This window comes from Camelina sativa, chromosome 17 (genome assembly GCF_000633955.1).
Source record: "Camelina sativa cultivar DH55 chromosome 17, Cs, whole genome shotgun sequence".
Classification (NCBI taxonomy): Eukaryota; Viridiplantae; Streptophyta; class Magnoliopsida; order Brassicales; family Brassicaceae; genus Camelina; species Camelina sativa.
In genome coordinates this window covers 33,237,137-33,261,422 of record NC_025701.1, presented here as the reverse complement: position 1 = coordinate 33,261,422, position 24,286 = coordinate 33,237,137, and the positions used below count along the sequence as shown (strand labels likewise).

General features: G+C 38.9%; 3 protein-coding genes across 3 annotated transcripts in view; 2 read left to right on the top strand and 1 right to left on the bottom strand.

The window, feature by feature from the left end:
* LOC104758751 (inactive GDSL esterase/lipase-like protein 23) lies at positions 1,056-3,058 on the top strand. The gene is made up of 4 exons (XM_010481679.2): positions 1,056-1,372; positions 1,648-1,766; positions 2,005-2,464; positions 2,562-3,058. Exons 1-4 carry the CDS (start codon positions 1,117-1,119, stop codon positions 2,876-2,878), a joined length of 1,152 nt encoding a protein of 383 aa, XP_010479981.1. The 5' UTR covers positions 1,056-1,116; the 3' UTR covers positions 2,879-3,058.
* On the bottom strand, positions 18,596-20,076 carry LOC104758749 (fasciclin-like arabinogalactan protein 2). The gene has a single exon (XM_010481678.2). The coding sequence runs from the start codon at positions 20,063-20,065 to the stop codon at positions 18,803-18,805; it is 1,263 nt and encodes a 420-aa protein (XP_010479980.1). The 5' UTR covers positions 20,066-20,076; the 3' UTR covers positions 18,596-18,802.
* Positions 20,591-24,286, top strand: part of LOC104760026 — a 7,152-nt gene continuing 3,456 nt past the window's right edge. Inside the window, exons 1-10 of the mRNA XM_010482878.2 lie at positions 20,591-21,012; positions 21,110-21,235; positions 21,391-21,444; positions 21,579-21,692; positions 21,860-21,915; positions 22,009-22,041; positions 22,193-22,268; positions 22,423-22,494; positions 22,853-23,055; positions 23,333-23,563. Coding sequence (XP_010481180.1) covers positions 20,968-21,012; positions 21,110-21,235; positions 21,391-21,444; positions 21,579-21,692; positions 21,860-21,915; positions 22,009-22,041; positions 22,193-22,268; positions 22,423-22,494; positions 22,853-23,055; positions 23,333-23,563 — 1,010 coding nt within the window. The 5' untranslated portion in view covers positions 20,591-20,967. The remainder of the gene's footprint in view (positions 21,013-21,109; positions 21,236-21,390; positions 21,445-21,578; positions 21,693-21,859; positions 21,916-22,008; positions 22,042-22,192; positions 22,269-22,422; positions 22,495-22,852; positions 23,056-23,332; positions 23,564-24,286) is intronic.

Sequence of the window (24,286 nt, the reverse complement as noted above, 5' to 3'; positions counted from 1 at the left end):
TCATTGTGTAAAACATGATTTATATGTCACTGTAATAAACTATTCAAAGTACGAATCGTGCATGCATGATAACTTATTACTAAATACTATTATCATATAACTTGGTTTAAATAAATACCTACTGATCCACGTTAATTAATCATTTATTTAACCCAGTATTAATTATATACTTGGACGTTAGTGATCATTTTACGTATATAACGTGTGTAATCTGTTTACATCTAAAAAGAGAGATCCCATCAATTTGCCATTTTCCTGCAAATTAGTTAGTTCCATGTTTGATTTTTATTTTACAATCGAGCTATCTAAATGCCGGGGACTGAGATATAAGCTGTCACAAGAGAGATTCAGGGCTTATCACCGAAGAGGCGAGGACACTGAAGTTCCACTGGAGAGATGCTGGAGGAGATAAGAGGAGTCTCGCTCGTTTGGTCGGAGAAAGAATCAAACATGGGAGAAGAGGCCGGTAAGAATGTGCTATTTCAAAAAAAAAACAAATCGAACGATGACAATATGTGTTGAGGGTGTTACTGACTATTCACATACACAGTAAATACCAAACTAGTGCGTGTCGATGAGAGAGAATGTATTTGTTATTGAATCCTTGGTTCTGTTGTCAAATCTATTTATATAACAAATCGGTGTACGAGCTAAGACCATGTCTATCGGGGGTTGATAGAAGGATTTATAGAGGGGTTGTTAGAGCAAGATTATTGGGGAGTTCATATAAGGGGAGTTCTTAAATTTTTTATGAATTATTATGTACTGTTTGGAATATAAGAATCCATGATCTCTTTGATAAAATTTTCTCGTTTATTGGTAGGTTTTTATTTTGGGTCTCTTAAATTTTAAATAGAATAGAAGTGGTATAAATGTGTAAACATTTAAAAGCTTATAAAATTAGAAAATATTACATTTAATTAATTTTAGAATATACAAAACATAATAAAAACATTAATACATATTACAATAGAAGTGCAATTCATAAATGGAGAAAATGATTAATTTTAATACTGATTTGCTTCAAATTTTGCTTAAATATTCTCAATCGGTTCACTCACTGTTCTGTCTGTGTATCTTCTCTCTTTCTCCCACTACTCTCTCCACTAAAGGGTGATGGCAGACCACTGTAATTTAGTCAGTGTTCTAGGGCTATTTTTAGTATTGACCCTCTTTCACAACCCGATCACCGTCGCCGGACAGACTATTCCGGCAGTGGGCTTGTTTACCTTCGGCGACTCCAACTTCGACGCCGGAAACAAACAGACTCTCGCTAAAGCTTTCGTCGCTCAAGGTTTCTGGCCGTACGGCAAATCCCGGGATGATCCCAACGGCAAATTCTCCGACGGCCTCATCGCTCCGGACTTCGTCGGTACGTATATAAGACTTCTTTTTTTATTTTATTTTTTTCTTTTGTTAAAACATGTTAACACTAATCTCCAAATCTTGAAACATGTTAAAAATATCTATCACGAGTGTTGCCATTAACTAGTTAAAATAACGTTTTAAAAAAATATAAGACAAAAAGGAAGATTAGTGCATAGTTTCACTATTCTATGCACTAATCACATGGAAATGTGTTTTTTTTTCCGTCCGCATACTTGGAGTTGGATATGTAGTAACAAAACTAAACTACATCTAATACAGCAAAATTCATGGGGATTCCGATCGAGATCCCGGCGGCGCTTAAACCGAACGTCAATGTTTCACGTGGAGCTAGTTTCGCCGTCGCCGATGCTACTCTTCTCGGAGCTCCGGTGGAATCTGTAAGTCTACTTATTTTCTTATAACCGAAGTATAATGTTCAACAACTAATTAACTCGAATAAAACTATTTAGATCTCCCTTAAATCTTCGCATACACTGAGCTAGGAATTTACATAGCCCTCTTGTTACTATTAAATCAATATTTAAGCTTTACTTTATTTGGGTGCAGACTTCAAGTCAATAAGCTTTACTTTACTAATTGCAAATTGGGTTTCCTTTTTTTTTTCTTCTTCTTTAGTTGACTCTGATACAACAAGTGAAAAAATTCAATCTAATGAAAGCAGCAAGCTGGAATGATGACTTCATCAAGAAGTCAGTTTTTATGATATACATTGGTGCAAACGATTACTTGAATTTCACCAAGAACAACCCAAACGCTGACGCATCTGCTCAACAAGCTTTTGTCATTTCCGTGACCAACAAGTTAAAGAACGATATCAGCTTGTTGTATTCATCAGGAGCGAGTAAGTTCGTGATCCAAAACCTAGCTCCATTGGGTTGCTTACCTATCGTCAGACAAGATTACCACACCGGGATGGATCAATGCTATGAAAAACTCAACGATTTGGCTAAGCAACACAACGAAAAAATTGGACCGATGTTGAACGAACTGGCTAAAACCGCTCCTGGTTTCCAGTTCACCGTCTTCGATTTCTACAATGTTATTCTTCGTAGGACGCAGAGGCACATGAACTTCCGTGAGTTGATTAATTATGATGGTGTTTTCAATTTTCAGTCATTATATAACCTATGTTACCATGTGTATACTCATACAAAACCTCTGTTACTCTTTAGGGTTTTTCATTACAAACTCATCGTGCTGCGGAGTTGGGACACACACTGCTTATGGTTGCGGTTTACCTAACGTGCACTCTGAGCTATGCGAGTACCAACGGTCTTACCTATTCTTCGACGGACGTCACAACACCGAGAAGGCGCAAGAAATGTTCGGCCATCTACTTTTTGGAGCCGATCCAAATGTTATCCAACCGATGAACGTCCGTGAGCTCGTGGTTTACCCAGTCGATGAACCTATGCGTGAGTCTTGGGAGCCTACAACCTCAGCCACTGTCCAAGCCAGCGACTTTAGCCGCGGTTATGAATATTACTGAGTCTCTATAATTTAAATCAATCTCTTAGGGATCAATCTGGTTTCTACAAGAGTATAACCATATATATCAAAATCGGAATCTTTCTGTTTTCTCTAGTGAGCTAATTTCCTCTTTAATAAAAGATTGATCTTTGCAGCTTTTACCACGTATTGGAATATTTCGAGAGTTCATTGATCTATATATTTACTCTAAAGCTATTTGGGAGTTTATAACGAACTTTTAATCAACAATACAGTATATGACAATTTGTTTTTGTAAAGGTATAGAGAATGACAATCACTTAAATCGCTTGGAAACGCGCCAAGCAAACGCTTTTATTCAAACTTATAAAACTCCCTTTTTACAAGTTATGAATCTAAGCCTACTCTCTTGTCTATCTAACACAACACCCTGTGTAGATCTAAAAGAGTAAAACACACTCACCTTCAAAGCTCTTTTTGTTTGCTCGAAGGTTTACAAATCTCTCAAACTTATCCCACGAGTGCTAACTCTTTTTGCGGCCAGCCCTCGTCCTTTTAAACCCTTCACAAATGATCTCTAACCTAGATCTTTGTGAATCCCTAACTAAAAGGAAATATTCCTTATCCTAAGAAATATCCTCCCTAATCCTCTCGATCAAATATACTCTCAATCTTCTCGTGTATATCTTGATCTTCCTCTTCCTTTCTTCTCACGCTCCTTATCACGACTCCCATAATCTTCTTCCACGTCAGCTCAACTACCACGTCAGCATATCAGCGCTCTGAGACACTCCGCAAGCTCCTGTCACTTTCAGAGCTCTGATGCACTTTCAATCTCCCCCTTTTTGACTGAATCTTGCCACACAAGCAACCGCAGCATCAAACCTGAAAATGCACAGACAAACACAGCCAAGACAAGAACACAACCATACTAGCAAAATATTCCAGCAATCAACACAAGACGGTTAACCGACAAAGACTTGTTAAAATAAATTGTTCAAAACCAAAACAGAAACAAAATAACAACAAGTCTAAGTTTTAAACAGGGGAGAACCACATGAAAGTAAATAAAAACAATGAGCAACGATAACAACTGCTCCCCCATAGCTTAACCTCCCCCTCAGACCTCTGAATCAGACTCATCTCCCCCTGCTTGTTTGGCACAGTTTAGTCAAAAATACCAAGAAACTAAACTAGAAACTGGAGCAAATATCAAAGTGAGAAACAACTTACCAGCGTCCAAGGCATCTTGCAGAATCTTGATCGCCAACCGGATGGCTTTGCGCTCTGCAGATGAATCCCTACGAACAGTCTTTTCAGCGGAACGCGACACAGTCTGCTTCCCCTTTGTCTTTTTCACGTCTTGTTGCTGAAGACTCGGAACAGGGCGTTGTGCTGCAAGGAGCTGATGGATAAGGCTTGGAAAAGGTAGACGAAATCCTGACTGAGCTTGCAGACCCAACTGTATGATCTGTTCGTAGATCATTCTCCCAAAATCAAAGGGAATACGATGCATGATCATGTAGATCACCATGGCTCTGTTCGCGGATATGTACCCTGTATTCACCGTGGGAGACCAGTTGCTGCAGCAAATCTTATTCAGATCCTTGATCACTGGGTCCTTAATCGCCGTCGATACAAGCTGCTTGCAAGTCTTCACTTGACCACCAGACAAAAAGAGTGCGAGATCCTCCTCCAGGATTGCAGCCGTCTGTAGTTTTTGCTCACGAATATCAACTGATTGAAGACCAAACAGAGCATTGATGCGGCTGGGAGAAAACTCGTACATCCAATCTCTGACAAGCACATCAACTGAGTTTCCTTCAACCTTGACTGTAGGAAGATTCGCCCAGAACTCATAAACAATCTCAGAATCATAGGGAACAATTTGGGTGACCGTTTTTGACAGACCAACTTGCTCAAGCAACTCCCTAGTAGAAACACCTACTCCCTGAGTATAGCTAACCTCAGCAGCAATGGTTCGAGAGGTGAAGAAACCATACCGTCGAGCAGCCTCAGCAGATATGAACCGTTTTGTGTCAAAGTCCTTAGACGATGCACCGCGTGAGGAGGACACACCCTTGTCCTTACGAAGAGACGGACGCTTGGATTCACGACCATCTGTATCCACAGCTGATTGTCTCTTATGCAGACGAGACGAGATTCCCTGGTTCGACACCGTGGGAACGGGGACATCACCAGTGAGATCGACGACCGGAAATTGAGACGTCACCTCTTTCGGCGGAGAAGACGAAGAGTCGCAAGTTTCTTGGTTCCCGTGAGAGGGCGAGGGAACTTGATTCACCCGAGGCGAAGATGCAGCTACGGACTCCTCCTGAGGCTGGTAAACCACCATGGCAGTCGCGGGATCGATCGGAGCCAGTGGAGTGGGCGGAGGCAACGAGGACGGTGGGGTGTGAAGCTCCTCATCTGAGCTAGAGTCATAGTGGAAACCACTAAAGATGGACTTCATCGTTGATAGAGCGTTGATCGAACAGAGAAGAAGAGATTTGAGCAGAAGATTAATCGACACAGGATTGAAATCTCAAGGGTGATGAGGAAAACGCCAAAACCCTAGCTGCTCCTTTTTATACACCTCCGTGTGTTTCAGTGGGCTGCCCAAACTCGGCCCAAAACATTAAGGATTTCCTAAAACCACTTAATTAAACATTAGTGTACACTGCATCTATTTCCTCATTTGACTGCATTTAATCGTTAATTCAATCAATCACAGTTAATATTCATGCAATAAATCTCATTCTTCTTCCTTTTTCAGTCCTAATTAACAGATTCATGAACCAAACACACAGATACACACAGCCACTAATGATAGATTCATGAGGGACCCTGAACGAGAATTAAACACACATGAGCATTAAATATTTTGTTTTTTTTTTTTTTATTACTCAACATTAAACAGTGCAGAACACTAACCAGACCTTTGTCGTATCAGCCACTTGTTCAGAACCTTCACCAGAAACTATCACAACCTCTTGAATTTTCGAAGATCAGAGGACTGTTGCATGTGGGTAGTCTTTCACACTGGCATGCCTTTAGTCTACAATCCATCCCAACATGTTAAGGCAGCTGGAGTTCATCTCTTTGAAGAGCACCTTTTTTTTATTATTATTTTTTTTTTTATTATTTTTTATTATCAAACAGCCTTATGATGACTGTTTCAGCATCTTGAGCTTCAGTGACATCATTAGATTGTGTCAGCCACTGATTTGGAACTCATCATTTCTTAGGTTGTGAAACCTTCGAATGATCGTGCATGTCTCTTCACAGCTCTTTGACCTCCTTAATCATGACAACGTTTAACAGGATGGATAGACCGGCATGACAGGCAGCTATTTCCCACACTTCTTCAGATGTTGATCTTCTATATATTCCAGGATTTCTATGATCTGTTCTAGTTCCAGTTCCTGTCTTAGACCAACACAACTCAGAAAAATAGTTGGAGTTCACAGACACCAATAGACTTCCTCAGATTTATGAATCTGTTGAAATCCAGAGGCTTAGTAAACAAATCAGCCAATTGAAAATCAGTGCTCACATGGTCTATCTCAATCAGTTTCGCCTCAACAAGTTCACGAACAAAGTGGTGTCTAATATCTATGTGTTTTGTTCTAGAATGCTGGACAGGATTCTTAGAGATGTTTATAGCACTCAAATTATCACAATGAATTAACAAAGTGTCAGAATCCATACCATAGTCAGAGGACATTTGACGCATCCACAGGAGCTGTGTACAACAACTGCCCAAGGCAATGTATTCTGCCTCAGCGGTTGACAGTGAGACACTGTTCTGCTTCTTGCTGTGCCATGAAATTAGATTGTTGCCCATAAAGAAGCATCCTCCACTAGTACTTCGGCGATCATCCACAGAACCTGCCCAATCAGCATCGCAGTACCCGCTCAGACTGGTGTTGGTATCCTTAGTGAAGAAAATACCAAAGTTCACTGTCCCCTTGATGTACTTGATGATCTTCTTGACTGCTAGCAAGTGTGACAGCTTGGGCTTGGCCTGGTACCGTGCACAAATCCCTACTGACAGACAAATGTCAGGCCTACTTGCTGTCAGGTAGAGCAAGCTCCCAATCATACCTCTGTATAGTCTTTCATCCACATCCTCTCCTTCCTCATCTTTTGAAAGCTTGTCATTGACCCCCATAGGTACCTTGGATTCTTTACTCTTCCCTAAACCAAATCGCTGAACCAATTCTTTAGCATAGGTGCTTTGAGACACAAAGATCCCATCAGCTGATTGTTCTACTTGCAGACCCAAGAAGTATTTCAGCTCTCCCACCATACTCATCTCAAACTCCTGTGACATGTTCTTCACGAACCTTTGCACCAGAGATTGACAGGTAGAACCAAAAATAATGTCGTCCACATAGATCTGAACAAACATCAAGGCCTTGTTGTTGTTGAGAACAAACAGTGTCTTGTCTACACTTCCACGAACATATCCTTGATCCAGAAGAAATGTTGTTAACCTCTCATACCATGCTCTTGGAGCCTGCTTGAGACCATATAGCGCTTTCTTCAGACGATACACATGCTCAGGATGTTGTGGGTTCTCAAAGCCTTTTGGTTGTTCTACAAACACTTCTTCTTGTAGAATCCCATTCAGAAATGCACTTTTCACATCCATCTGATGTAAAGTAAACTTGAGAGCACATGCCATTCCAAACATGAACCTGATGGATTCTAGCCTCGCTACCGGAGCAAAGGTTTCATCAAAGTCAACTCCTTCGACTTGAGAGTAACCTTGGGCCACAAGTCTTGCTTTATTTCTCACAATGCATCCACTGGCATCACTCTTATTCTTGAAGATCCACTTCGTTCCCACTATATTGACATTAGCTGGCCGTTTAGTGAGTTCCCACACATCGCTGCGCTCAAATTGTTCCAGCTCATCTTGCATTGCAGCAACCCAGAACTCATCCCGAAGAGCCTCTTTGTGATTCTTTGGTTCCATAGTGGAAACAAAACAGGCGAATTGAACAATTTCAGAGTCCTGAGTGACAGTGTCCGGAACTGCAGTCTTCTGTTTCCTTCCGGCCAGTTGAGCAAAGTCAATTTGTTTGCCCCTGGTAACTCTACCCCCCTGAATCGCACCGATAACATCACCTGAGGAGTGATTCCGATGAACCTGAGAAGATGGAGGAAGCTCGTCTGGTGACAGTCCGGGACTGGTACCAGTATGATCACTAAAACTCTCAGAGGCTTGCTCAGACTTCTCATCATCAGTTACCAGATCCTTGTCAGAGAGAACAGGCACCATATCAATTCGTTGAAACGAAGTATCATCAAAGACAACATTTACTGTTTCTTGAACTGATCTTGTGCGTTTGTTGTAGACACGAAAAGCAGTGCTGTGTCCGGAGTAACCAAGAAAGATCCCTTCATCACTCTTCGAGTCAAATTTACCCAACTGATCCTTGTCATTCAGAATGTAGCATAGACAACCAAACACATGAAAGTAGCTTACAGTTGGAGGCTTTCCTTTCCATAACTCATAAGGAGTCTTGCTGGTCCCTGGTCGAACATACACACGATTGATAATGTAGCAAGCAGTGTTGACAGCTTCATCCCAAAACCGATGTGGCACTTGATTCCCATGCAGCATAGCTCTCGCCATTTCTTGGAGTGTTCTGTTCTTTCGTTCAACTACACCATTCTGCTCTGGGGTTCTCGGAGCAGAGTACTGATGAACAATGCCCTGATTTCCGCAGAATTGATCAAACTTGTCATTCTGAAATTCTCCTCCATGATCACTCCTGATAGCCTGGATTGAATATTTTTCACTTTTAATCTGCAGGGCAAGAATGCGAAAACATTCAAGAGCATCAGCTTTTTCACGAAGAAATCGCACCCAGGTGTAGCGAGTGAAATCGTCCACCATGACAAAGATGAACCGTCGCCCAGAAATACTCTGAACTTGAATAGGACCCATCAGATCCATATGTACCAACTGAAGTGCATGACTTGTGCGAATATCAGTCACAGGCCCATGAGACGTCTTGATTTGCTTGCCTTTGTTGCACGGACCACATATGAAATGTGGATCACTTTTCAGCTTAGGAATTCCGCGCACAACCTCTTGATTAGCCAGTTTCATCATTGTGCGAATGTTGAGATGACCAAGCTTCTGATGCCACAGTTCTGTATCCAACTCAGCAGTCGTGTTAAAACACTGTATTGATGATTTCCACATGTAACAGTTGTTACCAGACCTCCTGCCTCTAAGTTGTATTGACCCTTGTTGATCCACAGCCTTGCACCCCTTCTTGGTGAAAGTGACATCCAGACCTTCATCACACAACTGACTGATACTTATCAGATTGGCCTTCAACCCTTCAACCAGGAAGACATCTTTAAGATGTGGTTGAGACTCACCACCAGTTGTTCCTTTTCCTCGGATCGTACCCTTCCCTCCATCACCGAAAGTAACTCTTCCTCCAGCAACACCTTCTAGATGTGATAGATTATCACGGGCACCTGTCATATGCCTGGAGCAACCACTGTCAAAATACCACTTGGCCTGATCAGCCTCTGTCTTTTCTGCTGTGAAAGCCACATGACAGTAGAGATCATCTTTCCTGACATACTCCTGTGTGTTTCTCCTGACAGCTGGATAAAACGCACAGCGTTGCATAACACGATTCTGAAACTGATAGCATTGGGCTTTATAGTGAGTTAGATGCCCACAATACCAACATCCTCTCCGTCTACTACGCTGAACAGGTCTTCGAGATGTCTGCAGAAACCCACTAGAGACATATGGCGGCCTAGTATTTACCTCAGGAAACGCAACCATCCTTGGATTTCTTGAATTCGGATTCACAGGAGCCTGATCACACCTCCTAGTCGTTTGAGAGAAATTCCTCTCCTTCTGTTCTGGTGCAGATTCCACTCCTTTGACAAATTTAGTGGTTGGGTTGGTGTTTGTTCCTTGGTAACCCAGACCCCACTTCAGATTGCTGGATCTTCCAGTGCTCAGCAGTGTATCGAGATCTTTGGTTCCTTTATTCAGCATCCTGATATTCTTCAGCTGTTCGTCTAACTGCTTCTCAAGTCGCAGAGTCTTAGCCTTCTCTTCACTTAATTCTTTAGAGATCATGGCAACATGAAGCTGTAAGGTATCTCTCTCAGAGGTTAACTGTGTGTTGTCCTGTGTCTTCTGAACCACCGTCTTGATGAGAAGCTCTATCTGATCTTCTACTGACAAATCTGCCTCTTCCCCTTCTGAATCAGAATTCACCTTCTCATCCACGTCTTTGATTTCCAGCACCACATCATCTTCTTCATCTTCCTCAATAACACCCAGCAGTGCAAGGAAGCTGTTAAGAACCTCTCCTTTGCCGACCTCTTCATCTGAGTCGCTTTCACTCCAAGTGATGTAAGACTTCTGCTTGTTTTCTCGTGAAGGACAATCAAACTTGGTGTGACCGTAGCCCTTACATCCATAGCATTGCAAGGAATTCTTCCGTTTGTTGTTTGGGCATTCAGACTTGTAATGTCCAAAACCCTCGCATTCAGCACACTGTCGTTCTTGCTTGTCACCCTTTCTGATTTCCTTATCAGTATCGGATTTCAAGACCGGTGATGTTCCCTTCCGCTGACCTCTTTCCATCTTGCGGAAGTATTTCTTAACCAGCAAGCCGACTTTTTCTTCATCTGCAACTTCCTGAGACTCTGCAATCTTCTGTTCCTCAATGGCTTTGAGAGCAAATGATTTCTCATTTATCTTTTCCTTCTTCTTCAGCTGTATCTCAAATGCCTGCATCATCCCAACTACTTGATTGTACTTGAGCTCATCAGAATTCAGTGAAACATCAATAGCAGACCTGTGTGGTTGAAACTTGTCTGGCAAACTTCTGAGAAATTTCTTCACCAGCTTCTTGTCCTTGTAGCGTTTACCCAGAACTACAGCTTCTTGTGCAATACCACTCAGACGACTGCTATACTCAGCAACTGACTCAGTCTCTGTCATGTGCAAGTTTTCAAAATCCGAAGCAAGATTGTCCAACCTTGTACGTTTGACCCTACTTGTGCCTTCAAACGTGACTACCAGAATGTCCCATGCTTCCTTGGCCGCGTCACATCCTTGAACTTGATTGAAAATGTCCCTAGGCAAAGACTTGAAGATAACTGATAGAGCCTGTGAGTTATGTTTGGACTCCGCTTTTTCTTCGGCCGTCCATTTCTTCCTGTGCTTAAGCACCAAGTCTCCCTTCTCATTTTTCTCCGTCGGATGAGACCAACCATCTTCCACCGCAAACCAAGCTTCCATGTCAATGCTTGAGATGGCCTGCTTGATCGACACTTTCCAAAAACCAAAGCACTCAGGATCGAGTTTCAATGGTGATTGAACCGCAACAAAATCCAGTGATTTCTCCATACCCTTGCCGCAAGATCTCACCTGTTGAAAAAGGATATCAGAACTTTTTATCAGGTGCTTGCTCTGATACCAATTGTAAAGGTATAGAGAATGACAATCACTTAAATCGCTTGGAAACGCGCCAAGCAAACGCTTTTATTCAAACTTATAAAACTCCCTTTTTACAAGTTATGAATCTAAGCCTACTCTCTTGTCTATCTAACACAACACCCTGTGTAGATCTAAAAGAGTAAAACACACTCACCTTCAAAGCTCTTTTTGTTTGCTCGAAGGTTTACAAATCTCTCAAACTTATCCCACGAGTGCTAACTCTTTTTGCGGCCAGCCCTCGTCCTTTTAAACCCTTCACAAATGATCTCTAACCTAGATCTTTGTGAATCCCTAACTAAAAGGAAATATTCCTTATCCTAAGAAATATCCTCCCTAATCCTCTCGATCAAATATACTCTCAATCTTCTCGTGTATATCTTGATCTTCCTCTTCCTTTCTTCTCACGCTCCTTATCACGACTCCCATAATCTTCTTCCACGTTAGCTTAACTACCACGTCAGCATATCAGCGCTCTGAGACACTCCGCAAGCTCCTGTCACTTTCAGAGCTCTGATGCACTTTCAGTTTTGTTGGGACATTGAATTAAAAGTAATACTAAGCTGATTTTAGTTATTGAATGTGTATCTTTTACCAGTTGGAAAATATAATAATTTTTACAGTAAATAAAATAGAGTCTGCTGTTTGATCTGATTTTGTGGATCATAATAACTATTTTATTCACAAGCGACACGAACATAAAAATAAAATAAGAGCGAGCCAATCTCATTCAGTCATCTGGTCATAATTTAAGTTATCTTCTTCTATTTAAATAACAAGTAGCTGATCCAAAGTGGCTAAATTTTAGAACAAGGTGCCTATTTAAATAAGACCTCATCCAAAGTGCCTCTCCCAAGACTGAAACTGGAAAACAGACAGACGTAATTAAAAACTTTCATCGATTGTAGTGCACACACCGATCTTGACTCCTCTACGAGTCTACGTGACATGTTGATAATAATAAATCAAGTCGACAAAATAAAAGTAAAGATAGATTTGGATCGCATCAAAGATGTAATAATATACTATAGGTCCGTCGATTATAGACTTATAGTAACATATTTTTGTCGGGCTTATATAATTTAAAAATCCAAGTGTTTGTATTAGTATTCGAAATGGCAATAAACCGTAATTTAATCAGCATCGATTCATCGTAGATTGCTCGCGCCGGTGACGAATCTTCCGGTACAAGAAAAGGTAAACGCATATGGTTCTGCTAGCACATTGTTTCTTGTGGCCTTATCGTGTAACTCAATATTTCATCATCAAGAAAGAAAGAAAAAAAAAGACTCATACATGTAATTACTGTTGACCTTTATATGTGGTATGACCTTTCGCCAAAAAAAAAAAAACAAAAAATCATCAGTTTTAGTACTCAATGACTAACATGAAGACAAATATATAGCGACCTGGTTAATTAATTTCATATAGACATGTAGGCGATTTTTATGTAAGCTGAAGTTAAAATAAAGCTTTGAGATTATGGGTCCGATTGGTAACGTATTCAGAGCTGTATAAAAAAGTTGTAAGCTAGAGCTGTAAGCTTTTACGAAATAGTGCAAAGCTGTAAGAAAAAGTTGTACACGAAAGCTGTACAAAAACGCTAAGAGTAAAATTTTTAATAGAGTTATTAGTAAAGTTTTTGTGATTGGTAAAAAATCAAAGTTGTACCATTTGTACCGCTTTGTTTTTGTTCACCAATCACACCCTATAAGATCAATGGAGTGACTTTGTAACGCTCCGACTGCCACCTCTTAGTGGGCCCATGTCCAATCCCTATCCGTGGGTCCATTTTCCTTAATGGACCTCACGTTCTCTCACTAGGCCCGTGAGCTCATCCATATCCGACGGCCGGTTTGCTATGTCCACGAGGCTTTAAAGACTTGTTACTGTCCCTACAAATCATCATATGATCTTTCCCTGTGTTTTGTCCTCACTCCACAGTTCCGACAGATCACCCGTCCTGAGACTACTCCAGCTCAAGCACGCTTAACACTGGAGTTCTTTCAGGACCTTTGGCCGAAAAGATAAGTGCACTTTGGTGATATAGGTGGCCAAATCAATTCTTTTAAACCTCTCCGCAAGTTTATGAAACCGGGATGTAACAATTCACCCCCACTAACAGATCGAAATGTCCTTGTTGTGCACCAAGACCGTCACCCCCGACGGTGTGAGCCCACTCGACTCCACACGCGTCTGGGTTCGGCTCTGATACCAATTATAACGCCCATGTCCCAAAGAAAAATGGAAAACCCGATCAATTTATGTGAAATCATGAATTTGCCCGGTTTGGTTTAAGTTCACCCGGTTTAGAGCCGGTTTCGAGAAACCTTAATATTTATAATGATATGGACGCCTCTTCTCTCTCTTTGGTCGTGACTGTTATTCAATACTAGTGTTGAGAGGAAGAAAGAGGGAGAGAGAGGAGAGAAGCCTGTTGTGGTGTGAAGGAGATTAAAAGAGGAAGCAGAATCGTTTGGGTTTGGGTGGAAACAGTTTCGACATATCAAATCCTTGTTTAAGGTAATGAAATTTGGTATAGTTATTCTGAAGCCTCTCATCGTCATTCTCGTTTTTACAGAAATGGATTTGGATTTAAACTCAATGAGTTATTGGCAGTTTCGTGAGATACGTTTTCTTAGACGCGAATTGGGACCATCGGGATTATAACTGAGATCGTGGTCTCTTCTGGTTTCCGATCGGCACGAGATTTTGTGAGAAGCTTCGTAACGTCTAGGTTTAGCGCTTCACCAGAGGGATTTGATAATGAACGATTTGTTTTTATTTTAGGGTTTCTTCTTTGAGACTGTTCTTTTCTGAAGTTTCTATCCAGCTTTGCTATAAAGTCATTTTTGGTTGTGTGGCTTGTTGTAGGGCGTTTCTGGGCTGTTGGAAACGTTAGGAGAGTCTCAACTAGTTGTATTTGGTTGTATATATCTTTTTCATGGTGATTATCCAAGGCAAATAGAAACTCCACCTCCAAAAATTATCATGGATCTTGTCAAGACCAAACTAGGTGTTGATATATCATATTCGACGGCGTTGAGAGGGAAAATTCAAGCTGTTAGTGATTTGAAAGGTAGCCCAGAAGAAATCTACAAGATGCTGTGATGTTATTTGCACATGTTAGAGAAGGTTAATCATGGTACAAGATCATATGTGTATTGGAATGAGAATAAAAAATTCATGTACTTGTTCATAGCTTTGGGAGCTAGCGTTGAAGGGTTTCAAGTCATGAAGAAAGTTATAACTATGGATGCAACTTTTCTTAAGAACGGATATGCGGGTGTTCTTGTTTTTGCCTTGGCTCAAGATCTTAATCTTCACCATTATCCCGTGGCGTTTGGCGTTCTTGATGGTGAGAATGATGCAAGTTGGAATTGGTTTTTGGAGATGTTGAAAACCGTTGTTGGGAACTCTTCTGAAATAGTATTTATGACTGACAAAAATTCAAGTCTCATAAAAGCCATAGCTAACGTATATCCTCTGGCTCATCATGGGTATTGTATATGACATTTATCCCAAAATGTGAAAGGTTATGCTTGTAACGTCAACAAAGACGTTGTTGCATGGAGATTTATGGAGTGTAGTAGATTTTACACAGTGGCTGAGTTCAACGTTGCTTATTCTTTAAAATATGTAAATAAACAATAATGAGAAATCTAATACTATCACAGACTCTTCAATAATTAAAATCAAATAATGTTTCTCATTTAGCTATATATTTAAAAGACTTGGCTAGTAACCAAACCTCATAACCAACATAGAACTTCACTTCTAAATTCGAGTAAACTACCAAAAAAAACAATATATTCGTAAAATAAAAAAAAAATTACTCTCTCGTCCAGAAAAAAAATAGTATAAATTTGTGGGTTAGAGAACAAGAAAACTATAATTTATAGCAAAAATATTATGTGGAGTTGTGACAACCCGTCCCGCAGACCCTACTGCCCCAACGGACCGTCCGTGGACCCTGCTAGCCTCCCGCTAGCCGTCCTAACGGATCCCAAGCTGGTCCTGCAGGGCATCGATCCTAACCCATTACTGTGGATATCCCAAATCCACCAGTAGGTTATTGGTGCGCCAGGCGTTCCTCGAACCCTGGTCCCCACCCTTTAACAACCTTCCCACAAGACAAGCTGTCACCAATTGATAACAATTAAGGAGTGAACAATTATTACTGTAACGTGTGAATTTTTTTTAAAACACTAATACTCCTGTAACAACCCGTCCTGTGGACCAGGTCAATTGGTGGCAACTTGGTACTCCTGCAGGTCAATTGGTGACAGCTTGTCCTGTGGGAAGGTTGTTAAAAGGTAAGGACCAGGGTTCGAAGAACGCCTGGCGCACCAATAACCTACTGGTGGATTTGGATGAATAGTTTCATTCCACGGTGAGGGATTAGGATCGATGCCCTGCAGAGCCAGCTTGGGGCCTATGGGGGCAAGCTAGCGGTGGGCTAGTGAGGTCAACGGGACGAGTTGTCATATAAAAATTAATTTTTATTGTAACAATCCGTCCCGTGGACCCCACTAACTCCCCGCTAGCTTGCCCCCATAGGCCCAAAGCTAGCCCTACAGGGCATCGATCCTAACCCCTCACTGTGGAAAGGAACTATTCATCCAATCCACCAGTAGGTTATTGGTGCATGAGTAGATTATTTGTTATTGTAATTATATCTCATTAAATTGTCATTATTCTTTGTATTAAATCTTAACTTTTTTGTTAATTATATTTATATATTTAATTTTTATTATTGTGTAATCAATTTGAATCTTTAAATCCTAGTGTCTAATTTAAACATTCAGTTTTGATTACAAAGCAAAAACCAAACATGTTACTTTTCTATATTAAGTTTTGTTTTGCTCTCACTCTTTTAGTGCAATTGAATTATTTTCCATATGGTTTTACATATACGGTGTGTTTTGTTTATTGTTTTCATGTTTTTTTTTATAAAATTGGTTTGTATTATGGTTTCTCATATATATTGTAATTATTATTTTTGTCTTACTTGGATTATTAGTTTTTATAGATTTTTAGTATTTTATGGGTTGTATATTGTTTTTGCCAAATATTGTAATTTATTTTTCATTGAATCGAGTTTAATTATATCAGTTTGTAGCTGTTGTGTGTAGGTGGTGTAACATATGAATAATTTATTGGCATGTTTGTATTTTTAATTTTGTCCTCTTAATCCCAAGGACTAATCTAAACATAAATATATGTGAATGCATCCACTTTTTGTTAAGTCAAACTAATTTAGAGTTTAAAGAAAATAATCTTCCATTAAAGCGAACCTAGTTATAGTTATGTATATTTTTGATTTCAAACAGTCTAAGGAATGAAATAAATTCTAATATAACTTCAGAATTTTATTTTTTTATTTAACGAATTTAACTTATTGTAATATTTTCAATGTAGAGAATCTTAGAAAAAATTTTAGTTTGTTTGACAAAAATAAACTAAAAAGAAGAAGAAGAATTTGATGTTAATGTTTCATTCTTTTTTGTATAAATATATCCCGGTAAAAGCTTTAACAAAATTATTTATTCTAATATAATTAATTTTAGTTTTTATTTAGAAATTGATGGATTAAGGTTTAACAAAAATGAGAAGTAAATTTTTTTCTAGGACAGGTGTCAATTCCAGATGTGCCACGTGTTAAGCTTAAAAAAAGTTTTAGAAGTTAATTTTACTTGTTTCTATTTGTTTGACAAAAAAAAAATTATGTTTTCTTTTTGTATAAATACACTCGGATAAAAACTTTAACAAAATTATTTCTTCTAATATAATTAATTTTGATTTTTTATTTAGAAATTTGTTGATTAAGAGAAAATTTGTTTTTTTTTAAATAAGAAGTAAAGTTTTATTATAAGATATGTGTCAGCTCTAGATATGTCACTGTCAAGCTCAAAAAGAAAGTTTTATAAGATAACTCTATTTTATTATATAAGATAAAGATAACAAAATTAAAAGTATTGGAATAACATAATTAAATAAATAAATAAATAAATGAAAATTTTGAGGATTATTGTGTGTTAAAGTGTTAACAAACACCAATAGCTCTTTTTTAACATATAAACGATTAGATATTAAATAATATATTTCAAGCTAGTGTGGTTATAATTGTTATATAATTGAGCATCATCGACTACAAAGGATGTAACATCTCCCATACAGCTCACAGCCTCACACTATAACGAGTCCCACCGACACTATCGCCAACGCTACACGTGATGCGGACCTACATTCACATGAACGGGGTCAGATGAGCCCCCATAAAATATATAAAAATATATATTACCATGTATTCGTTGTTGATTTTGGTAGAGTTGGTTGACAATCACAAAATTGTCCCCGGCAATGTGAGTTCAAATCTATCTTGAATCAATGGTATATTTTTTTTTTCCTTGTTTTGTTTATGTTACAATATTTAAAAAATAATTGTATCAATGGTATATTGTTTTAGTTAAAAGTTTTTTTAGACTTTTTTATATATGTATTTTCAGTTACTTTACAATGTTACTATATAGTTTTCATCAAAAAAAAATTTTACTATGGGTCTGATTGGTGACCATGTTTAAATGAGACGGTTAAAAGATTTATAGCAGTTGTAGAGAAAGCGGTTAAAAAGTAAGCGGTTAATGATAGCGGATGAAAAAGATGGTACGGTTAAAGATGGTGGTTGAATATTTAGTTTGATTGGTAAAATTATAGCGGTTGAACAGTATAAATTATAATAAATAATATTAAAAAATAATTTAATTAGAAATGAAAAATAAAAGTAATAATTTTTTTATCTAATTCATAATATGAATATAGTTAAATGAAGTAGCATATTACAAACTACTTAGCATGCTAAATGATTTTAAATCTTTATTATATGAGATTAACAAAGTTCTAAATGTTTATTTCATAACAAAGTATTCAAATATCACATGCATGATCGTCCATTTAAAAGTAATGATATTATTGAAATCACAATCATTAGTCACTGTTCTTTTCTCTTTTTGTTAGATAAAAAAATTTAACCTAATAAAAACTGTTTAAACTTTTATACAAAACCAAACGTTGGTTTCTCTAAGTGATTGGAGTTGGCGTTTGCAACCATCAAAACTAAACTTTAACTACTTTCTCCAAATTTTTTTTTCAACCAAGATATCCAATCGCTCTCTCTAAACGTTGTCTTGAATGAAAAATATTAGAGTGGTTCGTTTGCAAACAACCTTAATTAGTGTAAACAATCAGGTGATTCCAGCATATCAATCACTCATTTGAAGAATCATCACATTTTTACGAAATAAAACAAATCCGATCCAGTACAAGACAAGTGGAACAAATTAAGTATTCCAAATCTCTACACAAACGATTAACGTGAAATAAAAAGAATATATTTAAAATAATTAAACCGACAAATAAAAAAATCAAACAAGAAAAAAAAAAAGAAAATTCCCAACCGAGATCACATCACATGAGCCAAACTCCAAAATAGAGCCCGACAATCGCCGTTACGACAATACTCATTCGAGTAGTTCTAGCGCCGTTTTTATCATCAGCCACCTCACTCTCATCATCTGACGGAGCATCAGCGCTAGGTCCGTCGGCGTCGGCCTCCGCGTTCTTAGGCTTTTTCTTACTGGACTTAGGTGCTGGAGCAGCCGTCTTAACGGCTTTATAGATCTCTCTAGGCAACAACACTTTATCAATCTTGTAAATTATTAATGGCTCTTGATCCTTTAACGTCCCCATTACCTTAGCCGTCACAACGTCCGTCTCGAGCGTCACATCATCGCCGTCATTCTGAACGGTGAAATCAAACTTGTTGTCACCTTCCGTCGCTAACGTGTTAACGGCGCCGTTACCTGATCTAAGCATCTGTAACGACTGGTAAACCGGCATGCCGTGGTACAACACTAACACCGTCTTGTTCGCCGGAGAAAGGGTTTTAAATTTCGGCATGAACTTACTGACCGCACTGTCGGACGGGCAAAAAACTGTTAAGCCTCCGTCTACGGTGTCTTGGAACGTTTTGTCGGCGCCGGTTGATTTCAAAATTTCGGAAAAAGCTTTGCATCCTTGTTTCTCCAGGATTGTGGTGAGGATAAGGTCGCTGGGACTCGCGGTGGGAGCTTCTGCTTCCGGCGAGGTTAAGACTTGGCTGATGTGAAGAACAGAGATGTTGTAAGCCTTTTCAAAGATGGATTTGACGTAGTGAGCTGTGAGCTTGCTATCGTCTTCTTGGACACCAAAAGCGACTTTACCGCCTTTTATATCCGTGATGTTGACGTATCCAGAAGTTCCCGTTGCGGATCCGGTTGATTGAAACATGGAGGCAGTGGAGGTGGAGCCGTCGGTGATCTGGTGTAGTTTCTTGGCGCCATAGTAATCGACCAGGACATGGAGAGAGAGAATGTTGCGGATTGTGTAGAGAGAGTAGCCTTTTGAGAGGATTGAGGACATTGCTGAGTTATCAACGGCCAAGACGGTGATCGTTTGCCGGCGGTTGATCTCATCGGCGAGATGGGTCGCTGAAAGGTAGTGGTTGAAAGTGGAAAACTCAGGGTCTTTGGCCAAAATTCGGGTTATGTTATGTGCACTTGAGAGGGAGAAGAAGAGATGGAGCTGGTAAATGAGAACCAATGTGGTGGCTACTCCCCGGAAAGAAGTCATTTTGGGGCTGAGGATTAGGCGGCTGTGATAGAAGGAAGGACGACTTGTGTGTGGTACCATTTGGGAGACTGGTCTTATAAAGTATTAGATTTTAATCTGTCATAATATTTTTAATAATTATTTGTGTTTGATATTGTATTGGCGTAACAGCTCTCGTTAACTTATTTGATATGAGACTAAAATATTTTGTGTATTTTAGTAGACCAATTAATAAAAAATTATATAATTGTATTTTTGTGTAAATTCTAACTTGTTTCCATAACATGATCGGCATAAAAATTTTTTAAAAAGTTTTGAATATGTTAAAGGGAAATTACCTAGAATATTACATAAAAGTAGGTTTATTACTAGACTAACACGTTGAGATTTTCGACTTACTAGAATAACACATAAAAGTTTGTAAATTACTTCTATACCTGACTTGTGTGTTTTATTACGTTTTATGCCATTTATAATTAAATTTGATCTAAAAAACTTGAGAAAACTTGAGATTTTATGCTCTTGCTCTTGAGATCTTATGCTCTTAAATTTGGGTGGGCAAAAAACATTAGATTGATTCCTTCTAATTTTATTCATTTTTTCTCTCGAGAACAAAGTTTCAGATCTAGTTTTTATTTTGCCTGAGTTATCGGAGAAGATATTATCGGTGAGTTCGAGAATCGGTGAGTTCACCGGAGAAGAAATTATCGGTGAGTTCGATAATCGTAACTAGCGGTAGATTGAAAAGCCCCGCCGGTACAGTTCTGTTGAGAAGATTCTTGACGATTCTGATTTTGTTTAAGGACTTGCTTTTACCAAGCTCTTCTGGGATTGGACTGAAGAAGAAGTTGTTAGAGAGTATCAACATCTCTAGCTTCTCGCCTCTGCATAAATCCATGAGGATAAGTCCGGTGAGGTGGTTGTAAGAGACATCAAGCTTTTTCAGATTCCCGTTCCGGCCAAGATTCGTCCCTGCGTCTGATATGATTCGGGGCATTGTCACAGAGTGTGGGGTTGATTTCGATGAGGTTGGTTCCTCAGAACGTGGATTTATCTTTTTTTTTTTTTTTTTGGGAACAAAATGCGACCTAGGATTATTGATTTATTAGCTGTTTGTTTTCTTAGGATTCTTCAGCTATGCTTATTGATCATACTAGCTTCTCCGTCTTTGATGTTGACGGCAACCACACCTTGATTGCTGCCGACGATTTAGTGAAATCTGATGTCATCTTAGGAAAAGCCAAAATCGAGGTACCTTCCTTGCTTTCTAGCTGAGTTGTGTCGCTAATGCTCACAATTGTCTCTGATGGTTTTGGATTTAAGATAATGTTTGAAAATTTGGGGTTTTGGGGGTTTCTGATTAGTGAGAACTAAGTTCATTTTTGTGTTTGGTTTATGAATTACAGGCTCCCGTTCTCTTCAGAGGAGTTGCACATTCGTTGAACCCTACCAACAGTCTGGTAAGTTGAAGGAATGAAGAAGATACCTGTTTGTTCCATTGAGTAGATTTACAATATTAATGTTTCTTATGAATAGCTATGCCTTGATGTGGGAAATAAATTGTGCTAATCTATGCCTCGTACTCTATTACTAGGTTTTCAAAGTTCTTTCAGCCTCTCCCTCAGCTTATTCTGCTAACCCAAGCTCGAAGTTGTCTAGTCCTCCTCAGCTCACTGGGTCTGCAATTTCGCTAGTCTCGGTCATGCAGGTTTGTCTCTCTTCTTCTACCAGATATATGTACCCTGGATAATTCGATGTTCTTGTGAAGCCTGAACTATCATGTTTTTTGGCTGCTGTTAGCGCTCTTCTTCTGAACAGTATTTTTATTCACTGCCTTGAGCTCTCATTCTCATATTTTGATATTTGTAACTGCAGGCTAGGAACAATGCTAGGGTTGTGATCTCAGGCTCTTTGCAGTTGTTTAGTGATAGGTGAGCAAATGTTCGATGGTATTCCTCCAACTAATTTTATGCCTATGGATGTTTCTGATTCATAGTTTGGTTTGCACGAGACATGTTAATCAGATCTGGTGTCCAGAAAGCAGGGAGTCAGAATCAGTAAGTAGACACATAGTTCGTCAAGTGAAACTTGTAGTTCGAATGATACGTAACTACACAGATTTAAGGATTCTTTTGTCAAAGATACTATGATAGATATCACAATACGTTTTGAAATAACATTAACTGATCTTATTCAACACTTTTCCAGATACGAAAAATCTGGCAATGAACAGTTTGTGACTGAACTTAGCAAATGGGTCTTCCACGAAAGAGGCCATTTGAAGGTATATACTTGTCTTGCTCTCTCCTTTAAACCTTCAAATCTGCAGATGTTAATTGCTTACACTCCTTTACATAATCAGATGATAGCTTGTTTGTTCAATTAGTCACCTCTGTTACTTTCATTAGTATGTTCTTCACCTATCTTCTTTGTCCCAGGCTGGTAGTCTTGTACACCATAGGGTTGGAGAAACAGATGAGCCAGCGATATACAAGATAAAGGATGACCTGGTATGGCTTTAGATATACAAGATAAGTTGTGTGCTTAATCCTCTCTCTCTTTCTCTCTTTCTCTCTTTCTTCTTCTTCAAAAACTCTCTCTTTCAGATTTCAAGAAACCCTTAAAATCCTCTCTCTGTCTCTTTCTGTTTGTTTGTTTTCTTGTTTCCTTCTCCCTCTCTCTCTCTCTTTCTTTCTTTGTCTGCTTTCCCAGGTTTTTTCTTTTGCTCTCTCTCTGCTCTGCGTTCTTGACTCTCAAAAGACTCTCTCTTTTGTGTTGATTTTGGATTCTTAGGGCTCTTTCTTTTTGTGTTTCTGTTGTTGTTGTTGTTGTTGTTGTTGTCTGTCTCTGATGATTACTGAACTTGAGATGGGGAAAGGTGAGAGTGAGCTTGAGCTTGGTCTTGGGCTGAGTCTCGGCGGTGGAACGGCGGCCAAGATTGCTGGTAAATCAGGTGGTGGCGCGTGGGGAGAGCGTGGTAGGCTTTTGACTGCTAAGGATTTTCCTTCTGTTGGCTCTAAACGTGCTGCTGACTCTGCTTCTCACGCTGGTTCATCTCCTCCTCGTTCAAGGTTCGTTTTTTTCCAACTAAATCAAGTGTTTGATGTGAAATTGTTATTCTTCTCGGAACAGAGTTTGTTTAGGAGTTTCTTAAGGACTCTTTAGTGTGTTTAGCTGTTATTAAAGAGCTCTAGCTCAATCATTCAGAAAGATTTAGTGTATTCTTGATGTAGGAACAAGGGCTCTGTTTTTGGAATTAGGAATCTTGATTAGCTGAATCTGTTCTTGGTTGTTCTTGAATTTGGATATAGGAACAAGTCCTGACTGATATGTTTGCTTTGTTTGTAGCAGTCAAGTTGTGGGATGGCCTCCTATTGGGTCACATAGGATGAACAGTTTGGTTAATAACCAAGCTACAAAGTCGGCAAGAGAAGAAGAAGAAGCTGGTAAGAAGAAAGTGAATGATGATCATCAGCCTAAAGATGTGACAAAGAAAGTGAATGGGAAAGTGCAACTTGGGTTTATTAAGGTGAACATGGATGGAGTTGCTATTGGAAGAAAANATCTCAAGAACATTATGTACGTATGCGTTCATATGTACGTACACGTTTATATGTACGTACACGTTCGATTTTAGGTTTAATGAACCCGAAATTACCAGAATATCCTCGTCTTCTACCTCTAACATACGACTGAAAACCCTAATTTTCCCTGCCTCACTTTATTTTTTTACGACTTATGTCTATTTTTTTGGTTTCACTTGTGAGTTTTTTACTCAACTACTCCCTCCGTTTCAAAATATAAGATGTTTTGGAAAAGTTTATTGTTTCATAATATAGGATGTTTTCAAATTTCAATGCAACTTTTAGATTAGTTTAGTATTTTATATTATGCAGTATTGTTTATGATTGGTTGAACTTGTTAAAAGTAAAAACTTCTTAATCTGCGTGATTTGCTTAAAACATCCTATATTTTGAAACGGAGGGAGTATTATAGATTTTCATCTCAACATCTGATTTCTAAATTAAAAACCTATAAAAAGTGAGTTATATAGATTTTCGAACAAATATCTAGCTCTTCCATGGATGAACCCAGAGGAAAGATTAACGAAACAGAGTAGGAAAAAGACGTCTGCTACAAACGTTATTACATGAACACCATAGATCGGAAGAACAGCAAACGTGTTTAGATCTACCTCCAATAAGTCTATCGCAACGCTAGACTGTCTTTGACAGCTCAAACAAATTCGTGTTATTCTGGTAAGACTTTACAGCTGTCAAAAATGCTTACTAAATCTACCAC

What these genes read in the sequence shown, in the direction of transcription:
- LOC104758751 (XM_010481679.2), top strand. Translation starts at nt 1,117, where the DNA reads ATGGCAGACCACTGTAATTTAGTCAGTGTTCTAGGGCTATTTTTAGTA. An exon ending in CATCGCTCCGGACTTCGTCG is followed by an intron (nt 1,373 to 1,647) that starts GTACGTATATAA and finishes CATCTAATACAG; the next exon opens with CAAAATTCATGGGGATTCCG. An exon ending in GCAGAGGCACATGAACTTCC is followed by an intron (nt 2,465 to 2,561) that starts GTGAGTTGATTA and finishes GTTACTCTTTAG; the next exon opens with GGTTTTTCATTACAAACTCA.
- LOC104758749 (XM_010481678.2), bottom strand. Translation starts at nt 20,065, where the DNA reads ATGGTACCACACACAAGTCGTCCTTCCTTCTATCACAGCCGCCTAATC.